The sequence below is a fragment of the Stegodyphus dumicola genome, chromosome 8, assembly GCF_044657685.1.
Source record: "Stegodyphus dumicola isolate Sdum_Otavi_A_Nest chromosome 8, ASM4465768v1".
Taxonomy (NCBI): Eukaryota; Metazoa; Arthropoda; class Arachnida; order Araneae; family Eresidae; genus Stegodyphus; species Stegodyphus dumicola.
Genome location: NC_140775.1, coordinates 184,573,963 through 184,597,329, shown reverse-complemented (window position 1 = coordinate 184,597,329; position 23,367 = coordinate 184,573,963). Strand labels below are relative to the sequence as shown.

Below are 23,367 nucleotides of genomic sequence, written 5' to 3'. Positions count from 1 at the left end.
CCAAAGCAATACATATATTAGCTTCCAAGAAAGCCACAAATAGATTTCCCTCCCCTTGGGCTTTTTTGTGCCACACATATTCGGCCAAATAATAGTCCAAGCTGTCCTCGTTTTCCTATTGCCTAAATCATATTAAACTGCATGCCACGTTCCTTCTATTTTATTAATGTCAGCACTTGTATCCAGATTTTTAAATTGAAGGCCATGGTTTATTGTTAGGTGTCCAAAGCCTTCGTCTGAAAGGTAATTGTACGCCTTCGAGCAATCAGAAATTATAGTCGTAATGTCAGATATACTCAAATTATGGTATCCATGTCAAAATACAACCACCAACATATGTTCAACCAAACACAGCTTGAAAAGAATTGCTAAAAATTTAAATTTGATTGAAAAGAATGCTAAGAGTTAAAAAAAAAAGGGCCATACAAATAGGGTTACTATTACAAAAAATAGCCCAAATCTCAATTTATCACAACACATTTGGCAATATTCGCACAATTTTCCCCAAGGCTAGTTTCATGAACATTATCAACATTAGGGCTATTGAGAAACCTATTTCACGCAGCAGGCTTCCAGAGTTCACGAACAACTAAAACCACTTGCCAATTTTTTTTCCCCACAAACCAAGGGGTACTCTACAGTAAAGATCAACCTTCTGTTGCTACTTATAATTGGTTGCATTGAGTTGCTTACTTTCTTTTTATGTGGTATAATATGTGGTATAGTATTATATATAGAGCTAACAGCTGGTATCACTCCTGCTAGTAAACCCTGCAGTTTCTGTATAGATAATTCACTGTAGTTTCCTAATGTATCTTATACTAATTGGTTTGGAGGGGAGTAGTTTATTACTAGTCTTTTGTTTCTGCATAAGAATGCAAAGTTTCGTATCGCATATGTGACTTGATAAAATTTCTGATTTGTAAGAGGGAATATTTTTTACTTCCCTTATTTTTAATCTTTCAGTTTATTGCCAGTTTTTAAATGTAGAAAGTCATACAGAATCAGCAATTCAGAAATACTAGATGTGTGTACTGTATAGTTCAAAATGCTAATTGTAGCCATTACTATTTTTTTATCTGTATATATAATGTGTCTATCTTTTATAGGTGAAATTGGATAATTATAAAAATGAAGCAGCAAATGGAAAAGAGTTGAATGAAGACCAGAAGGTGAGCTTTTCTTTAAGAGTATTTAAAAAAAAAAGATTGTATACTTTCTGATTATCTATACGTCAACTGAAACGTCACAGTGTTATCAATGACTTTGTAGAGAAATGTGTGCTTAGGTGTCATGATGTCAAATTAAACAGTTCATCCAGTGTAACCTTTTTTTTCTCCCCTTCCGTTAATAAATGGCATGCGTACTTCTCGGAGGTGGCTATACCAATTGATAGTTGTGTTTGGGTATTTATCAAAGCTGGATCACTTTCCTTGATGTCTTAAAAAGGTATTTAGGGATTCAAAAAAAGGAGCAACACAAAAATTTCACAAAACCAGTTTTATAAGAATGTATGATGCAGTTAAACTAAGACCGAAAGAGAAGGAATGGGGAAGGGGCATCAAAATTTTTGAAGGAATTTAAAAAATCTTAAACAGGTCATTCATTATACTTAATGTATTACCACAATCACTTTAGTAGAAATTGCCAAAGTTTCAAAATGTGCTAGACTCTGGCAACCACATTCATCTCTGTCTTCAGCTTTAACCCTCTAGGTGTTATGGACATAAAATTCCATATACAGTCAAAAGTCGTTAATCCGGACTCGTCGGGACTTCGGCGATTTCGGATTATAGATCATCAGTTTAAATCGCATAAGATGGCATGCAGAAATTCTAAAATTAAAAATATGAAACCGTAATTTATGAAATAAAGAACAATTATGATCTAAAGGGTATCAAAATTTACAAAAAAAAAAAAAAAAAGCTTAATATTTATTTGTTTACTTTATTAAACTTTTCTTTCAATGTAAGTTGTTTCGTTTTATGTGATGATACTTTCTCTTTAATTCTATAAACAGACATAATTTTTTGTTCACTTACAAAGTTCCACTGTTCAAGTCCCGTTAATTGCTGTGCCGAGAATACCGACTAACTTGTCAATCGAAATTTTTTCGTTTTCACTAACCTCTGTGTCACATTCTTCATGTCTTTATCCATTTTTTGCAGCAAACATACTTTCGTTTTGTACGATCCTTTTGGAGCTGCAGAATCAAAAATTCTATTTGACATAATCGAAGTTTACTTTTTTAGTATCGCTCCTACAGTCTGCAAAAAATAATAAGCCGGATCCAATTCGAAAATTAAGGAACAACGCAATCATCAACATTATAGAATAGATAATTAGATAATTTTAGCCTACACCGTCCGTTATACATAAAACGCGCACATGAAAACGTATTCTGCGCTTGCGCACGCGCAAATGCGCAGTCGTAAGAGGTGTTACGCGCACGCGTAAACGCCTATGCGCATGTGTCAATGCGGAGCATACGCAGAAAGTTTTTAGCTTTGAGGTCCGGATTATAGATTCCGAATTATGGGTGTCCGAATTAACGACTTTTGACTGTAATAGGGTGGCTTGCCAAGTTGTTTCACGTAAAAATTTCTGCTAACTTCTGAAACATCTAATTTGAGAATGGATATATATTAGAAGAAAACAAACCGAGGTACAATACGAGAGGTTCATTTTGGAGTTATAAAAATACCACTTATTCATGACATTTTTTGGGAATTTCAAGGCCAAACTCTTAACGTGTGGAGAATTAATAAAACGTCTCTGTTTCATACGAGTTGTTTTTGTTATATTGTAAGTTTCAAAGGTTTTTATTGACAAGTTGTAATCTTTTTATCTTAAATTTGATATTAATATGTTAGGGGAATTTGCCTAGTGTGTAAGAAACTGTGGTAACATTTTTGAAGGAATACAGTATAATATAAAATCACTATAGAAGAGAATTTCTTTAAATCTCCTCTCAAAGCAGTCTGCAGGAAATTTCCATAAGAATTAAAAAAACGCCTGCTTTTAAGTAGAAGTATTTATTTTTTTTAAAGTTAAATGCTTATTTTAAATGGAAAATATATATGTAATAATTTTTTTATAAATCATCATTCTATTTCTTCCATAAAATTCACCAAACAACTGTAAGGTGATTGGACTAATACATGAGTATCTCCAGTTTTTCTTTGCAAAATTTCGCTGCCATATATTCCTTTGTCCAACAATATTAATAAAGCAAAGAGCTTCTATAAGAATACAGCTGTTTTTGAATCAATTTGCAATTCGTAACATTTTGCTTGCAATTTTTGTATTGCTTTTCTACAATATTTGGTCATTTAACTCTTTCACTGCTAAAGTGCCGGACATAGCCTATTATTCAAACAGTCAGGAGCTATCTGAATGGCTAAAATTACAATGCTGTGTTTTCTGTTCCCCCTAAAGTTCACAATAGCGTAAGGTGCAGTTTCTCCATATGCATTGTGTCAGTTCGTCTTTATTGTATGCAGCTTGCAGCTTTTTTTTTTTTAATCATAAAAAAAAAATTTTAAAAACCTTTTGCAGCTCTTTAATCGCCTTTATCTTTTTACGATTATAAATTGAGTTTAGGTTTATCTTTTTAAATGTGACTTTATAACCAGTGTTGATTATAGGAGAAGCTGGAAGATAGTCACAGATTTGGAAGCGGATGCTTCAGAAGTGTAAGGAAAATCTAGTAAAAGAGTGGTCTGCTACTGTTAACAGTGATGCCATAACTTTGCCTCCATTTAACAACTTTTTCGAACTAATTCATAATTTACCTGTTGCTGCCTCACCTTTACAATGGGTAAAGTTGTTTCTTACAGATGAAATTTATAATATAATTCACATAAACACAAGTAAATATGCACAAATCTGTGCAAGTTTGTATGGTTGTATTGACTGTTATTGGAAAGAAAATTCATCAAGGAAGTATGGACATTTGTTACAGTTCTCATAATGAGTATTGTTAAAGTGTGAAGCATGAGTGATTAGGATTCAATAACACAATGCTTGGAAATTAAATAGTGGGGCAAATAATGAGCAAAAAAAAAAGGTTTTATACAAAGCGAGTATTATTTTCATTTATCAGACAGGGAAACTGAAGCTAAAAGTCCTGAAGATAACGTTACCTATGCATAAAAATTAGAGCCTGTCATTTCATACTTATGAAACAAATATCAGCTATATTTTGTTCCTCAGAATTAAAATTTAAAAGTAGATTAGGGATTTTGTAATATGTGCCTATGAAACCGTCTAAGCATGTGTTAAAAATATGGATGCTTTGCACTTCTCATTTAGAATATACATCAAGGATCAAGATACCAAGACCAGGAAAAAGTTTAGGTTATCACACAGCTTAATAAAATCCCTTAAAAACAAAGGCCACAGAGTCTATTTTGACATATTTTTCACTGGCATAAATTTCATGCAAGATTAATATCAATTCGGTATAATTGTCATGTAGAACTAACTCGTGAAAATCAGAAAAGCATGCCTGGATGTGCCAGGAAGGGAAGCTTGGAAATAATTATGACAGCATAAATTTGGATACCTTGGTTTGATTTAAAAAAAAAAAAACTGTTATGTATTATTTTCACAAACTGTGAATCTAAACCATGTTTTGCTACATGAAGAAAAGATTTTGAAAATATATAGTGTCCATCCGTATTTTCAAAGTACAGTAAGCATATGGGACATGTAGATTTAGCAGATCGGTGACAAAAATATGCTAGAGAAGACATGAATTCATAAAGTTAGGAAAAAACATGAAAGCAGAACTTTTAGTGCAGGTAATAATTACCACCCAAATCTATGATTTTCTGGAAATGCGGTAGTTGTTTTCAAAGCCCCAAAACTTGGTGGCCACGAGTCTAAAAACCGATCAACCTCATTTTGTACATCTTGTGCAGAATGGAAGATAACACCAGCAAGATGTTGCCACAAGTGTAAAAACGGTAGAAGTCCAAAGGAGCAATGTCAGGATTATGGTATGTATGGCAAAATTTCCCTTTCGAGTCTGTACAGAGTCCAGCCAGTGAATGCAGACACATGTGATCTTGCATTTTCTTATTTCGCCAGAACTCAGTTCTACATTCTCCTTGATAGCAGCGTCGACACGGACTAGCATCTCGCTCTACAGCTTATTGTCAAGGGCTTACCTTTTCCTAGATACTCTTTGTGGATAATACCAGAGCAGTCACACCAGATACAAAGCATGATCCTTTTAATAGTCAAATTGTGCTTTGCAGCAATGCCAAGGAGCTCACTGGGAGCAGACCAACCCCTTTTCAGCCTGTATTGAAGTAAATCCACTTTTCATCACAAGTGACAATCCAGTCCAGAATTTGGTCTTTGCGTTAATATTTGAGCAGATTAGTGCAGATTCAAACACATCTGTCCTTATTTGCTTGAGTCAGCTCATGTAGCACCCAGCCATTGAACTTGTGCATTAAGTTTATGCGATGCATAGCACGATTAATGGCAGTAACATCTAACTCCTTAGCAAGCTCTCGGGTGGCTGCGTACTTATTTTTCATAAGTTTTCGCAGGCAAGCCTCATCAACAGAAGTAGGTCGGCAAGAGCGCCGTCCTTCTTGAATGTCATAGCCCTTGTTTTTTAACTTTCAGTACCAAACCTTCATAGCATCATAGGATACAACATTAGTACCTAAGGCTGTACACATGATTTGGTGACATTCTATAACTGGCGTTTTGCAACAGAACTGGAAGTAAATGATGGTTCTAATTTGGTAGCATGATAGCTCCATTTCAGACACCTTGTACTCAGTGATGACAGTTTTTTTTTTTTAGTTAAAAAGTTTCTTATTTTGAATATTTAACGTTTTCTTTAATAATAGTTTGAAAGAGGAACCAACGTAGAATTTTTGTTCCATGTGGTTTTAATAGTTAGTAGCCATGATGAATGAATGGATTGAAAACAAAAAGAAAGATTCTGAAGTACACTTTTAAATACTTTTTTGTAGAGCAAGGTAATGGAATTTCATGCTTGATATGTAATTTAATGATAGTGTTTGCAAATAGTGTAATATTAAACAATACTATGACACGAAACACTCAACATTTTCAAATCTTTAGGGAGAGGATCCAAATAATAAAATCGAATCTCTTAGCTGTTGTCTCATTGCACAAAGGAACGTATTTACTAAGGCATCTTCGTAATTAGATAACTGTGTTGAAGTTAGTTAAGGAATCACAGTCTTAATTGCTGAAAGTGGCCAGCCATTTACTGATGGCGATTTTGCAGATGAGTCTATGTTGCTGGCGTCTGGGAAAGTGTGCCCTGAAACTACAAAGAAATTTTAAAATGAGAGTCTCAGCAGAATGACAATTCAAAGAAGAATTGAAAATTTATCTGATGAAGTTAATGAACAATTACAAGTTGCTGCCACCAAATTTAAGTGTTTTTCTGTAGCAGCTGATGAGTCAAATGGCATTACTTCAACAGCTCAGCTGCTTTTGTTTGCAAAAATTTCTGTAAATTTTGAAGTAACTGAAAATCTTGTTGGAATGAGTTCAGTGAAGGAGCGAAAAACTGGAGCTGATATTTTATCCTCCATTTTGTGTCCTGCACATCATTTTAGTATTAAAAAACGTACTTAAATATTGCTAACTATATCACTACTGATGAAGCTCCAGCCATGATAGAATAAAGAATCAGTGTCAGAGTAGAGAGAAGGGTACATCTTGTATTATCGTGAAGTTGTTCTGTTTATCGCCATGTTGTTTCATTTATGGTAACCTGAGTATTTTGTTATGGAAATCCTATTTTGACATTATCAGCTGCATAATTTCAGTAAATTCGTAAAGGCTTGTGATGTTTGTGTGTTGGTTAGGAGTTGCTTGTTTTGTGGTTTAGATAGTAAAATGGCCGAATGTGATAAGATTAATTTGAAGTTTCAGTACAATTTGGAAAAAAGGGGAAATGAACATTACTTGACTGGTGTGTAAATGAAAATTTACTTAGTAGCCAGTATTAGGAAGGTGTCCTGTTTGTAGGAAGGAAATACGTACAGTCAAACGTCACTATGGAGGATATATTTAACTCTTATTTTGTTAATTTATGTGGCCACGCCAGTATACTAATTCTAGTTCATATAATTTTAGAAGTATTTGGATGCTGAAGGAATTTAGTTTGACTGAAGACATGTTAATTCGTAAATAAGATAAGTGGATATTTCCTTTTAGTGCAAAGATGAATTTCCTTTTTTATGCTGTTTTATTGTTTTATTTAAAATGTTGTTTATTGAGATTATATATTTTTTGTTGGCTGCTCCTTTGACGTTTTAAGTGAATATAGTTTGATGTGTACATGGACAAAGTCAAGGGAATGTGCAATACTTAGTTTGTGCAATTCTCTGATGTTTTTCCAAGTGAAAATAGGTAGATGTGTACATGGATAAAGTCAAGGGAGTGCACAGTGTCAAGTTTGTGCAATTCTCTGATGTTTTTTAAAGTAAAAAATAGTTCGATGTGTACATGGACACCGAGTTTATGCAATTCTTTGGCCTGTTATTTTGGCTTTGTGTGAGTGACGAATTTTGCATCAAAGATTGCCACCTACACAAGCCAAAATAACGAGTCAAAGAATTGTACAAACGCAGTATCCATGCACTGCCAAAAATCGCCAAATTTTGCCAAGAGGTACCTGTAAATATATTTTTATCAGAATGGCTTTGTGAAGCTATTCTAAATGAAGAATTAAGAATGGCTTGGTGAGTCGGCAGGATGATCGAGGCTAAGATTTACTTCGGTATCACTGTATCATACACCAAGAACAGTTGTGTGTGAAAGAACTAGGATTTGACTGCCTAATGAACGCAGTGAGCGATACTATCAGTTGTATTTGCTCACTTCATTTAAACCAGAAGTAATTTAAGGAAATCCTAGAGCACGCAGATGCACCACATAGTGATCGCATATGTTATTCTGAAGTACACTGGTTGAGCCGTGTGGAGGCTTTGAAAAGGTTTGCTGATTTGATTGATGAAATAATACCATTCCTTGAAGAAGGCAAGCAAACGAAGATGTTAAAGGAATCATCCTTCAAGTGTGACTTAGCATTTTTAGTTGATGTGACTGCCCATCTGAGTGACCTAAACAAAAAATACCAATCCTTCAGTCAACTGGCCCATGCAAACTGCTTTCAAACTAAAACTCCCACTGTTCTCAAAGCAGCTTGTGTGTCAGAATTTTGTCAAACAACTGTATTATTCAAATCAAGTAGAGATAGCGATTTAGAGATTTTGAGTTGCATAAGGTTAAATTTAAACTGTTTGAGGATCCATTTTCTGTTGCAGTCGAAGAAGCTCTAAAAGATGTTCAAATGGAACTTGTTGATTTACAAAATTCTGACTTACGCAAATCTAGATTCCGTGATTTAGACGTTCTTGACTTTTATAAAACTCCACCATTGAATTTTTTTCACTTAAAAAAATAATGCAAGCAGATGTACTACTATGTTTGGTAATACTTATATAAGTGGTCAAAATTAAGAAATAAACTGACAGATCAACACTTGCAATCTGTTTTAAGTATATCAGCAACTAGCTTTCAACCAAACATATCCAAAACTGTTAATAAAATTGAGTGTCAACTATCACACTAATGTACTTAACTATGGCTGACTTGTACACATTTTTGTTAAAATATTACAAACATAAAACTGTATTTTTTTTTAAGCTGAAGACGATGTGTTAGTTCCAGTAGCATATGCAAGGGTAAAAGGAAACACGCTCCCTCCTTTACATAAATATGTGATGGTCAGTTTAAATCAGTTTAAATTTGGTGTGCATGTCTGAGCAAATTAAGCAACTTATTGCATTGCCCCCCCCCTTTTTTGTCCTTTTGCATAAGCTATTAGCCCTAGGCAACGAAGTCATTTTCTGTGAGTGACACTTCTGCTAAAAATTTTGTGCATCCCTACTTTTAGGCAAAATCATGAGTTGCCACATAGATACTTTCTGGCGACTGTGTACATTTAGCTCATCAGTATTTCTGGACTTTGAAAAATAAAAATTCAACTTATCAGCAACAAATGTCACTTCTTTCAAATATGTCTAACTATTATATTATAAGTGTAAAATATTTAATGCAACTTGACACATTTTATAAAATTGCTTTCATTCTCATACTTATTAATAATTTTGTTAATTCATGTTTAATAATAATTCTTCTCACTTACGGATCTATTTTGTTTTTTAGAATGGTATTATAAGTGAAGTTCAAGTATAGATAATATTTTTAATTGAATTTATTAAGTTTCCATTTGCTGATTGGTCCTTAATTTGTTTCATTAATGGTCCTTAAAAGTCTTTAAAGTACTTAATTTCCATGTGCAGAAATGTATACAAACCCTGTGTATATGACATAACGAAACAGAGAAAGGAACTTTTGAGTTTTTTATGGATTCCATCACCCCACTTGCAGTGAATAATAGAAAAATTATTCATTATGTTAAGTGATGATCATGACAAAATGATGATTGAATGGGTCAGACAGTGTTGCAGCGATGGTATGTCATTGACGGGTTGAATGCTAATGGCTTAAGCCATAATATTTCATGATAGGGCTGTGTGGATAATCAGAAAGTAGTGAAATATTATGCATATGATAAACTTTTAAGGTACATGTTTTTAGTTTTAGATATAAATCTCTTGTCATTAAAAATAGAGTCAAGCGTAATATTGAAATGCTTTTATTCTGAAAAGTATTGTTTACACTTTCTTATAAATGTTCCTGTGTATAACTCAAGACATGATTTTATAATTTACAAAAATGTTTTATTGCTATCAGTCGGGGTGCCAGTAATGTTTTAAACCCAGGAGAATCTTTGTTACTTAGTCCTTTATTGAACATGATCATAAGCTGCAATTTTTGCCAACAACAAATGTAAAGTAATATTCTTTAGATTTGAGCGAAAGAATAAGTAAATATGGCATCTTTCAATGTGAATTGTTTCTGAAAATTATGAATACTGCTTTCAAAATTTACACGTCAGTGTATATATTCGGGATAATTTCTTGATTCATCGAGTGGATAAGGCTTGTTACTTTAGACGACAGAAACATAATACAAATTTTTTTCACATTTAAAGTGTTGATTATTAATCTGTAGCTATGCTGAATAAAAACAATGTTTTTTTTTTTTTTTTTTTTTTTTTTTTAGTAACATTTTTATATTAATTTCCACTTCACTTCATTAAAGAATTTGGAATTCATCTTTTTTAAAAAGTTAAATTTAAAAATTTTTTTATTAAATGTAAAAGGATTTTGTCGTAACTTACTATTACCAAGATAATGATGTGGTGAGAAATGTTTCTTGTTTTTTAAAATTCTAAACATGTCAAATACAGAACAAAGTCCAAAATTCTGTTTATACAATAGTTTGTGAATAAAATTGTGTATTGAGGAATGTTACTTTCTGTTACTTGTCATAAATGTTGGTACTTTCAAGTACTTAACAAATGTTCATTGTCGTCCATTTTGTTATTCATTTCACCATTGGAATGTGCATCTAAATAACTATGAATACTTTTTATGACGTTCCTCATTTTGGATGATGTGGGACCAGGAACTGCACTTCATTTTCATCGTCGGAATATGCTTTAATGATACATTTTTAGTTTTGAACAAACTCCAAAATGTCTTTGTGTGCCATAATTGGGGCTGTACACACATTATTTTCAACTATTGTTGCGAATTCTTTCGCTAGACGTCGGCTCAATTTCAGTATCTTCTTTCTTCATTTCTTTTGGCGTCAAAGAATCTGATACTTTTGAGAATCGTGCATGACAAAAATAATTTTCATTCCTCCTTGTAGTCACTGAATTCCATGCAGAGTGCAACATATGAACCAAACTCGCTAATTTTTATTCACACTGCAGTATTCTCATCCCCGAATTCCAAAGCCAACTGATGAGAGATGAGATGTTTTGTGACATTTGTAGGGGTAGAAGGTGAAAGTAGCATAGATAAACAAAACTTGCTTATGTGACAGGCCCTATTCCAAGGGTATTTGAAAGCCAAGTTAGCCTCCTTTGTACAGAAACAAGTGAAGCCACCTCTCTTTCATTTCACACCCCGCGTAAATCTTGTCTGCGAGGCCAGCGTTTTCCATACTTTGTTCGTTCTCAGAAAGGCTATCTTTTCGTGTTAAGAGAAAAATAATGCATGAAAATGCATATTTTTTTCTTAATGACAATGCATAGTAGTTTTGCATGAAAATACATAGTAGTTTGTCGGGATCGTCGTATTATTTCGTGCTAACCAATATTTCGTCTCGAGCGTTTTCGTGGTAAACATATTTCACTGTATATTGAACATGAATTTGTCTTAAGGACAAATATCACTTATCTGTCTCATTTAAAACTTATATTTAATGAAATAGAAGAATCTGTGGAAATATTGTTTCAATAGTATGAATATTAAATTTGATTAAAATTATTTTAGATTGCTGTTAGCAAAGGTGATGAAGTTAAGTCTCTACTGGAGTTTGCTAAGGATTTGATCAAGCAAGTGAATACAATTGTTCAGGAGGTAAGTCAACATATTTCTCTTTCTTAATTTTATTTGAACTATTTAAATATGTATATAACTTTTAGATGTGCTCGATGGCCCTTGTGAAATAAAATTAGCACTCCTGTAACTACTATCTGAAAACTAATCATACTTCGTATTTCAAGAAAAACATTGCACATATCAGAGAAATTCTTTTGAATGCTAGATATATTTAGAGAGTAGTGAGGAAATATTTTCTGAATTTACTTAAAAGTGAAGAAAAAACTATAGTAATGTTTCAAGAAAAAGGCATTTTACTTTAGAATAATGTACTCAAAAATGGCTGCAAAATGGAACCCCCCTCCATACTAATGAAGAAAACATTTGGAGATAAGGAGGTGTTGCTTGGCATTTAGAGTTATGTCTAGCAGAATTTGTATGACATTAGTATGAGGAAAAGTAAAACCATTCCAAAGCTGTATTAAGAACAGTTACAAATACGCAGGCATGAAAAACATAAATAAGACTATGTAAATAAAGTTTTGTTACATTTAATTTCTCTCTCTCCTTTTTTTAAAATTTATTTACGTACATTTTCTGCATGGCAGTTTTTCAACATTGCGAAATCTGTAGTATTCTTTATTTCAAAAGAAGGAAAATAATGTGCTTATCACAAGTATTATATATAATCTTCCAGTTTGCTACAGATTGGTTTATTGTGTGTGCTTGTTGTCATTACTTTAAATATTTGATTTGAAAAAAATTGGTATATACACTACATTAAAAGTAGACTATTTCCCCCCTTGTATAAATTAGTTAAACGTAAAATGATTTAGTGGTGTTTAGAAGCCATGAAAGTGACAAATTGTCAACAAAATCAACTTAAAATTGTTGAACTGAACTTGATAAGAAACTAAGGTGTTATAGTAAATCAGCAGCTGATTTCTAGATGTACAGAGATGCATTTATGATTGATTATAAAGTACTCATATAGCTCTTTCTAACTTTATTAAGTAGATTTCCAAACTTGTAACTGTTGTATATCCTTCACGTAAAACATGCTATTTTCTTGAAAGAGCACCACAATCTGCTGCAGCATAATTTGCTCAATAGAAATGCAGACAAGGCCTAACTTTTCTGTGCTATGAAAGAAAAAATTATAAGAGTGCATCTTTAGAGACTTAGAGTTTTCTTAAAGAGTGGTCTTTAGAGATTATACATGAACGCTTATTTTAAAGAACATACATAACATACAGAATTACTTTTTCTGTTAACTGGACACCACTTAACAGCAAACATAAATGCTTGCATAAAATCTAACTAGATGTGTTAAGCTTCATGAAGAAAAAAATTGAACCTCTAATAACAGTAATGTATTGCATAAAATAATATATACAATGTTTAATGTGTAATGCTGAATTTTTATTAATTCAGCACCACACTTAGCCTTGGCTGTGCACACATTGAACATTTTATAGCTTTCATGATGCAATATAAATGGGCTACCACATTTGATGACTAGCATCCTGTTAACAGAAAAGTACTCATGTAGATAACAAAGATTAGTTGTTCTGTTTTTAGTTTTAAAAATGTGTAAACAAATATTACAAATGCACAACAAGTATATATAGTTTTACAGCAAGACCCTCCTATAATGAACATGTAAGAAAAAAATTGATCTCTAAATCCTGTGGTTCAATCTGTTAAAACAAAAATGTATCATCTCATAAAATGTGTTTTTTTTTTTTTATGATTATCTGCATTCTTATCCAAAAAGTCACAAACTCATTGTTGACTAATTTTCACCAAGCTAATGCATGAAAGGCAACAACCAGTTTCAAAATGATGGTTTGCTAAGAATTCTATCCAAAAGCAAGCACTCAATAAAAGTTGAAATAGCAAGAAATATAGGTAATAAAAATTTATCTTTTTCAAAAAATCCTTCATTTTTGCACATGTATTCATCCCTCGTCCACAGCAGTCTGTTTTCACTTAAAAAAAATTTTTAAATTGCAACAACCTTGGCATTGCACAGTGGCCAAAAGAATCATGCTATACATGTACCTAAGTTGCCACATAAAATATTTTGGGAATATACTGCTTTGCCTCATCAGCATTTTTTCAGTAGGGATGCAGATAATCAGAAAGCACCCAAATTCCTGTAAAACCTGGCTGATGAATTGTAAAAAACTTATTAATGTGGTTACATCCCACTTATGATCATTTAAAAGAGATATATTATTATTACATACAGTTACTAAATTTGTTTTTTGTTCTTTTTTTTTTTTTTTTTTTTTTTTTTTTTTGTTTGTTTGTTTGTTTGTTTCGTCATGTATTTGTAAGTGCACATTATGAATTTATTAGTCTAAATGTTGTGAATTTAGAACCTTCCCACGAAATAGATATTTCCATTTAAAACAACACAATATGATCTAGAATATGCTTATTATGTGTCCTCTAAGAATTGAGTGTTACACGTGCCTTGATCAGCTCTTGTTTAAAGCACCGAAAAGTAATAGAAGAAAATAAGAGATGGTCAATGTGTGGACCATTCCTTTGGCTATTTTCCTTCCATATTTACATACTGATAAATTGCTGGAAACTAGTAATTTGATTATTAAATATAAATATTACCTAATCCCCTCCCTCACCCCCCGGCTGCTTTTATTGAGTTGTCAGTTCCACACACACGCCCCATTGGTATATATTACTGTTACGAATTTTGTATATATGTAAATAATTTTGGTTAAAGCATATGCAAATTGTAGAATCTCTTTTATATATGAAAAGGCCTAGTGCAAAGCATCTGGAGAAAAACAGAGAGGTAATTGAGGCAAATGGCTCTCTCACTCCAGCATGCTGCCGATGGTTTTGGCGTCTTAATTTTTATCACGAAGTTGGGGTAGAAATTGCCAAACTTGGCAACATTTTGGTCCGATCCCTCTGTTACTGTAACTTTGTATGCCTTTCAGCACTTTTGAGAAATCAGTGGTACTGGAAAGGACTCTGTGGATGGGGAGCTTATTAAGACCAGGGAAAAATCAGTTTTCAGTTTAGTTACGAGTTTAGCTGAGAGTATTGAGAAATCAAATGCACAAGCTTACACATTTTTTGGCTTTTTATATTGCTTTTGTCTTCAGTGCTCTTAATAGTTTGAACTAAGAATTACTGACTGCTCTTTGTTATACTGAGAAGAGCTATGAGAGTACTTTTCAGAATTGTAAAGTGCTTCTTTTGGAAAGATAAATTTTATCAAACTGTCATCAATTATGTGTACATTCAATCCATTATGAATTCATATGCATGTAACAGTTAGAATTTCTCAAAAGAGACAGTTTGCTATTTAACCCCTTAATCTACAATGATAGGCATAGCCCGCATACGATGGTCGGGTCAAACCTAACTTTGACGGGCATAGTCTGCGTACGATGGTCGGGCCAAACCTAACTTCCACGGGCATAGCCCACGTATGGTGATCGGGCCAGAAGTGAATATTACGTGGAATATTTGATACACAATTACAGTCTGGTGCAATAATTGTGGTAGATGCAAGTATTACAAAATTTTTATTTATACAAAACTTCAAAATACAAAATTAGTAATCTGTAATGGTAGGATGTATTTCAAAGCATTCTGGTACATGTAACGGAACTTTACACTTTTGACACTCGTGTTCTGTGTGGATTTTCTCGTATTTGATCTGCATACTGATTCGTTTCGGTTACAATATTGTTCCAAAATATGTCATCAATATTAGATTAAATATATCAAATTCTCCTCTACTTCCTCCTAATTGACATAAGTCTTCCTCTCTTATGCCAGGAGTCATCGTATAGTCCCAGATTTTTGGACTATTTCTTATTTCTTTCCAAAGCCAGGGCTCTGGTAGTTGATCGTCATCGAATGTATCATCAATAATTACTTGCCTATACTTTCTTCGACATTACATAATTCGTAATGTTTATGATTGCCCGGATTAGCGTGTTACACAAGTCAAGCAAATGTCCCGAACACTTCGCGAGCTTGTATACAATTTCGCCCTAACATCTTCAAATTTAAATTATAAGTTAAGGAACTTGTGACAGCCTTTGCTGCATTTAAAGAAGAAATAATAAAACCAAAAGAAGGAAAGATGGAAGGAGCCAGCAAGCCCGTTAAACAAGAGGTAAAAGTAACCCAGGAATAGGTCAAAGAGGCCATCTTGTCTGTTACAGAATTACTACCATAATAGAAAACATATCCAAGGCTATGGAAGGCAGAATAGATATGGCGAGATGGAAGGAAGAGTTTCTGCTGTCTCAAAAGACGTTGACAGCTTGGAGAAATCCATAGTGACAGCTATAAGCAATTCTGATGGCTTTAACTCTTTCACATTGAAGTCACCCAAAACGCCCGACCACTCAGACATCGGCAGCTCGCACAAACAACTGAATCATTTTCTACGTGGTGCCTTTTCCCATCATGTTAGCATGGCTCATTGCTTTTGGGAGTTGTTAAATGACATGCCAACCTTCTTTTTTTGGGGGGGGGAAGCAACTAAAAGTAGGTATGTATTGATGCCGAAAGTTGCAGTCCTGTCCCAAGGGGGGAACTGCACACAATACTGAAAGCTTATGAAGATTTACATAATTAGGTTATTGCTAGCACTCTAGCATCCTAATTTACATGGGGGAAGGAAATCTATTCCAGCAAAAATACAGATAAATGGGTGTTTCATTTGTTTGAGTGAAACAGATTTTGGTCTCTACCTGATGCGAAAGAGTTAAATTCGTACTTTTATCTTGACACTCTCTAAAGCTATACACGTAGGATGGAAAAACCTCTTGGCAAGTGGACAAGACTGTGTTGTCTATACTGCCAGATGCAAATGAATGGGATTCAGGAGCTGAGGCCTGTCACCTCACAGCTTCTGTGAGAGCAGACACATTGGATATCTTTCAAAATATGTTTGAAAATCGGTGGCTAGACCTTCAGAGCTGTATTTGGCACATTAGAGCTGTACTTTGACAAGATGTGAAGTGGACAAGACTGTGTTGTCTATACTGCCAGATGCAAATGAATGGGATTCAGGAGCTGAGGCCTGTCACCTCACAGCTTCTGTGAGAGCAGACACATTGGATATCTTTCAAAATATGTTTGAAAATCGGTGGCTAGACCTTCAGAGCTGTATTTGGCACATTAGAGGTGTACTTTGACAAGATGTGTTTAAAAGACTAGCAGCCTTCATTTAAAATCTGGCCAACAGAGGCCCATATAAACAATTCAGGAGCTCACCACAGATGTTGAAAGGCTGTCTTATCTCGCTAAGGTCTGCTGCAATTATTGCTGCTTTTTAAAAATATTATTAATCAATTTTTCAAAGTCCAAAATCAAAAAATTAAATTTTGAAAAGACTGATTGATATTCATAACTATATGTTTTTGCATATTTTCATTGTATAAGACAATTTTTATTATACATTTATTTTTATATTAATGTTTGAATTCTGTATTAATAATAAAATTTAAGCGATGAAATAACCTATGCAAGTTGGACCCCAGTTGTAACTGTGTGGAGCCTGCTAGATAGACACTTATTCTAGCAGTGTTTTCTATGTATGCAAAAATGAGGCAGTGTTGTTCGTATATCAGTGCTTTATTCAGTCAGTAAGTACTTTGGTATTTAAAATATTAGTAGCTAAGTATTTCCATAGTATTAAACTGTAGTAAATATCAGTTAAAATATTCATAGCATTATGATCCTAATACTGTAGTGTCTCTACTTATTTTAACAGTACTGCAATATTAGCTTTAAAAGTATTAAAAAGCTGTGGTTAAGAAAAGTATAAGAAAGCATACTTATAAATGTATAATAAAGCTAATGTTTATAGTTTGTTGTTCTTTTGTAGCTTGCGTAGATGAACTTATAATTAGAATAGTGCTTGTCCTTGTACTTTGTTTCATAAATGCATTTTGCTTTAAAAAATATTAATCTTATTTTGAAGGTTACTTGCATAAAATATTGGTATAAAGAAGTAAAACAAGTCAAGAATATTAGTTATTAAATGGGAAAATGTTTCTGTTATGTTCTGTCCTTAGACATTAAAACATGGAAAACTTTATGTAAAGAAATTCATGTTTTAAATCATATTTAAAGACACTGAGCAATGTCTTAGTTGTATTGTAAATATGGTTCTAATGAACAAAAGTCTGAATTTTGCATACTTATTCCTATCTAAATTTAACATGTCATCGGCATACTAATAGTTATAACAAGGGAATTTTATCTGGTCTATATTGTTTTCATTATAAGAAATTTACTATATTTTAGACTGAACACATTCGCTGCCGCGTATGAGATGACTCTCTATTGATTGCCTTACATAAATCACAGAATACAAGTGTTGACATATCAAATGCATTAATTCGTTATTTATTGCCTTACTTAAATCACTTAGTACGAGTACTATTGTAGCAAATGCATGCAATGTTTAGATGCTTAGAGTACAGAAAGGGACCAAATTATACACTTGGTGTACTGAAATGCATCATATATTTCTCAAAGCATAGATGCAACAACTGAATGTTTTTTATTTATTTATTCACTTTGGTCATGTTATAAATGGACTGTTTGAATTCTTGTTCAATGGTTTGTAAAAGACTGATGGAAAGTAATGTATCACATATGCGCAGAATGGGTGAGTGTTCCGTACATAGTTCTAAGTTATTTCATAGTTTTCACAGGGAGTGAAAATTAGTGAAGAAAGTGACCCACAGGTTATTGAAAACGAAAACATTTCTATTGACAAATTAGTGGGTATTCTCAACACAGCAATTATAGGACTTGAACAGCAGAACTTTGTAACTAAACAAGAAATTATGTCTGTTTAATAGAATTAAAGAGAAATTATTATCACATGAAACCAATCAACTTACATTGAAAGAAATGTTTAATAAAGTAAACAAATAAATATTAAGCTTTTTCTTTTTGTAAATTTTGATACCCTTTAGATCATAATTGTTCTTTATTTCATAAATTACGGTTTCATATTTTTAATTTTCGAATTTCTGCATGCCATCTTACCAGATTTAAACTGATGATCTATAATCTGGAAAAATCGATAATCCGGAATCGCCGAAGTCCCGACGAGTCCGGATTAATGACTTTTGACTGTATATGGTAATGTCAATATTTTGAAATCATGACAAATATTTCTTCACATACGCTTTGTGTACCTTGGTTTATATAGTTCATTGTTAATAAGAAAGCTTAATTGTAAGTAGTGATTATTCAATTTATGAATTTCTTATCTTTAGCATGCAAGACAGCAGAAGAAGTTAGCTAAAAAGGAACAGCTTGAACGACAACAGCTTGAGATTCAGCGTCTAACGGAGGCATATACGTATGTTCACATTCTATCTCATTTCCAGAATGAAGATGTTCGAAGTGATTTTTTGAATGGAACGAATGGTGCAGTGGTAAGACTTTTAAAGCGTATTCCTTAAATAAATAAAATAATTATATTATATAGGGGGGGAAAAGCTTTTATTATTTTATTACTGATTATCGGTCCCCTACCGAGTTTACTATACCTGTCTCACTGGAATTCTAAGCATTCTTTATACTCGTCTTCTGTTGTCATTTTCCAAGTTTTGCTGCTTTAATAGCATTATTTATTGATGAAATAGTTTCTCTCATTAATGCCATTCAGCTTTCTTAGAAACCTAAGCTCTTGTTGCTGTAAAAATTTGGTATGGCGCCATTCAAAAATTGTGTGCCAATGCCATGGATCTTATAAGAGATAGACCAACCCAGTGGGCGGGGCGTGCGTCACCGACATGTTGGCAAGAAAGAGTAGGGACGATCTGGTTTACTTTAACACTGAAACCTATGGCGTTTTTATCACCTAAGTCTTTTTAATTATTAAATGTGATACATTGTATAATGATGAGATAATGAAAGCTACAGTTTTTTCCAAATAGGATTTAATATATCTCATTAAAGCACTTTTTATTGCATTTCGCACATTTTTTTCACGTGTAATTCTTGTACAAACATCTTTACTTTGGTAAATTGGTAAAAACTCTAAGAGCAAAATTTATGAACTTAATTTTGCATAAAAATAAAGTAAAATTAAATAAAATTGATAGTACGTGGGGCTTTGAAATAAATAAGGTAAAATTAAACAAGATCTGATAATTTTTTTTTAATTTAATGAACATTTTCAGGCAGTGATTTTCCAAACTATAATAACATTACAAAACGATCATATTTATTTGATTATATGATCTTTAAATTATTAACATTAAAGTGGATTAGTTATTTTAATAATTTGTAAAATTCGGAGGATAAAATTTTCTGAGCGTAATGACCGGGGGGGGGGAAGATAAAATAAAATCTAGAAGCACTCATATTTTATATTATGCCCAAAAGGAACCTTTTTTTAACATTTTGTGTGTTATCTATATTTATTGAATATCATGTTCTTCACCCGTAAACCACATACATTTGAAAACAGCATATCTTTAGAATTTCCACACTGGAGATAAAACTGTTATTTTCCGTTCAGTGCTCGCTCTAAACTCGTTGAGTTTGTTAATCAAAAATTCGTTAAAGTTATACAAAATAGAAAATAGATTAAAACAAATTCGAAATTCGGCCGTCCAGATGCCCATGTGCGGGTGGAGGATTGTATTATTCAAAATTTGATGGCTCTAGATACTGTCGTTTTTGTCACCGTGCAAGAAACATACATGTATTCATGCAGATTCTTCATTATTTAATTTCTTTACATGTAATACAGGGCGATAATATTTGGTAACAACAATTTGCAAGGAGACACAGACACTTATAGTAAAACAGCGCAAAATGCCGCTTCGAAACTAACAGCCTTTCTAGGCTACTGCTGCTTTGGGTTAATAAATTAACAGTAAATAAAAAAATCTTATGCAGAACTAAAAATAAATTAAAAAAATCACTATAAAATACACGCAAAATGAATTATTACGGTTAAATGCAATTTTAATATTAGAATTAAATGTATAAAAATTTTTAAGGAGTCAAAAGTGTTTATCACTGTAATGTATTATGAAATATAATTAAAATAAAATTCGTTTATAGAAATTGAGCTATAATACTCATCTATAATTTAAAAAAAGCAGCACAATGTAGAATTTTAAACAAAACTTTCAAAAATTCGTTTTTAAATATTTTCGTACTTTTTACTTATTTGCACCAATAAAAAGCATAAAAACTGCAAGAGAAAATTGCTTGTTTGAAATTTTCTATTAGTTCAGATTTAAAATATTATTTTCTAAAAGATGTAGTTACAAATTTCCTTACAGCATAGGAAAAGCTAAAAAAATATCCAGCCTTGAAAGCATGCAATAGCTTTATAATTATTTGGAACATTAATTATGCTTGATAAGCATGCTAAATTTTTAAAAATCAATCTCAATTTCAAAAAAAAAAAAAAAATAGAGAGAGAGAGAGAGAAATTCTAATTTGTGAAATGAGGCTCTACAACCAGCTTTTTCTCGACATTTATACACGCTGCAATAGGCAAGCAATGTTAAATTTCTGCAAGTCGTCCCTACTCCTCCGGATGTGATCAAAGTGACAGCCGGCAACGCCTCAGACGAGGGAGAAAACTCGTTTGGGTTAGTCTATTTCTTATAAGGTCCATGGCCAATGCCAAATGAAGTAACATCTGTATTTTAGCTCATGAGTAGCCATGCAATAATGCCATTATTAGTAAGTGAAAAGAACTGAACATCAGTGTAATAACTAACCTTTGAGATTTTTAGCTGCTCTTTCTATCTTCTTTTTAATATTTTAAAGTTTTAAAATCCGACATGCAACATTTGGACGGCAACATATAGTACCTTTCTTTAGTACCTAATGTTTGTTATGTCAGTAATTATTAGAGTTACTTTTTTTATGTGTATATTTTGTTGGATTTGTTGGTTGTGCCTTTTAATTTCACTAAAATTCTATTAATGCTTGTGATATTGTATTTTGATTTCCCCCCTTGATAAGTTTTCTTTTCTTAAAGCAATTAACAAGTGAGCAACTGTCACAGCTTGATCAGTTATACAAATTGATTGGATCTGGATTTCCCAATGAGCATACAGATCTCTCCAGTCACTTTCACACCTTGGCTGAAAACCATATCTTCTTGGTTGAAGGAAAAAACAAAGAAATTGTTGGAACAACATGTATCCTTTCACTAAAATTTGGAAGATTTTGCTTGTTTGTCTACTGCTTATGGTAGCTTTAATTATTATGACTAATTAAATTTTTTCTTTTGTTTTCATATAAAGACATTTGAGAAACATAATTATATTACTGACATATGGATACATACTGATAAATATTAACAATTTTGTTGCGAATCAGGAATATAAATTTATTTTTCTTGCAGTGAAAAGTTAATCTACAAGTAACTATGAAATTGCAAAACTTCTATTCTATGCTATTATATTATCAAATATTAAATCATGTGTTACTTAAAGTACTGTAGAACTGAAAAATAGTAAAATATTAATACAGTTTGAAAAAAAAAAAAACAATTTTAAAAAAGTAGTTTAGGTTAGCAGTAATTCCTCAATTTTCGTGGCCATGATTTTTATTATATTTTTTCTTTTGCTGCACTTTTTTTATGATAGTTTTAAGTTTATTAAATTTATATAAAATTCAAAAAGTAAGGAATTTAATAGCAGAGAGCAAATATTAAAAGATTGTTATTTCTAGAGTTGGATTGGTTTATATGAAAGCAGATTCTTTGTTCTTAATTTAAATAAAAATTTTGTTTACCTGTTCAAGAGCCAAGATGAAAATGTCATGGTTTTATTGTTAAAAATGTAATTTATTATTTTAATAAATACATTTAAAGTGTTGATGTTTAATACGTTTGTTTTTATAATAAACATGCTAAAAATATTTTTTTCCCTGTTGTAAAATTTTCTGAATAAGTAATTTTTTCCTTCCCCCCTTTTTTTGTAGAATTACTAATTTATTGCTGTTAACTGCATAAATAAATTTAATTTTTGAAATAAGTTACTTTATGAAAAGAATATGCATTGCAAAGCTCCCAACTCTCCTGTTCTTTCAACGTGCCTCCCAGTCTCCAGGTAGATTAATGAATCTCCCATTAACTTATTTTTTAATTTACACTAAAAACACTAGGAAAAAATTAAAGATTAATAAATATAGGGCCTCTAAAAAGACAGAACATTTATTTCTTTATGTTCACTGCTCACATTCCAAAATGAAAAACTAAAAATTAGAAACATTGCATAGGAATGAAGGTCAACATGCTTCACTTTATTATTTGTGTTTAGGAATTAGTAACTGAACTTTTAGATACTAATTAGTTCTATTTAAAGTTAATTCATAATGAAAAAGTATATTTTCTTTCTATATATTTTTGTTACTTTAAAAATTTTTTGTCGTTGAGAAAATTCTCATTTTTTAGTGTCATGGGTTGGCAACTATGTAATCACTTTACTTGTTAAATTTTACTGTCTTCATGTTGCATGAATATATTGCCAGAGGCCAACTCTCTCGGTTTAGGTTGATTATTGATAATACATTCTTAGTCTGAGTTAGTTCATATTTCTTTTTGGGGGGAGGGTAAAATTTTCATAACTTTTATGTAACTTGGCCTAATACAAGGGCTGTCTGAAAAATTTTCGACCTAACAAAAAAAAATTTTTTTTTTTTTTTTTTTTTTTTCTCTAAAATAACTTTTACTTTTCTACACAATCTTCTTGTAAGTCTATACATTTCTCCCAGCAATGCTCCCATCCTTTTAATCCATCCAAATATGTCTGCAAAACTTGGGGCCAGGTCTGGC

The 23,367-nt window shown here is 32.3% G+C and overlaps 1 protein-coding gene across 1 annotated transcript in view; it reads left to right on the top strand.

Annotated features, from left to right (window-relative positions):
• Window positions 1-23,367, top strand: part of LOC118183897 (caprin-1-like) — a 49,926-nt gene that overhangs the window by 8,560 nt on the left and 17,999 nt on the right. Inside the window, exons 2-5 of the mRNA XM_035353506.2 lie at window positions 1,110-1,172; window positions 11,484-11,570; window positions 18,827-18,988; window positions 21,565-21,727. Coding sequence (XP_035209397.1) covers window positions 1,110-1,172; window positions 11,484-11,570; window positions 18,827-18,988; window positions 21,565-21,727 — 475 coding nt within the window. The remainder of the gene's footprint in view (window positions 1-1,109; window positions 1,173-11,483; window positions 11,571-18,826; window positions 18,989-21,564; window positions 21,728-23,367) is intronic.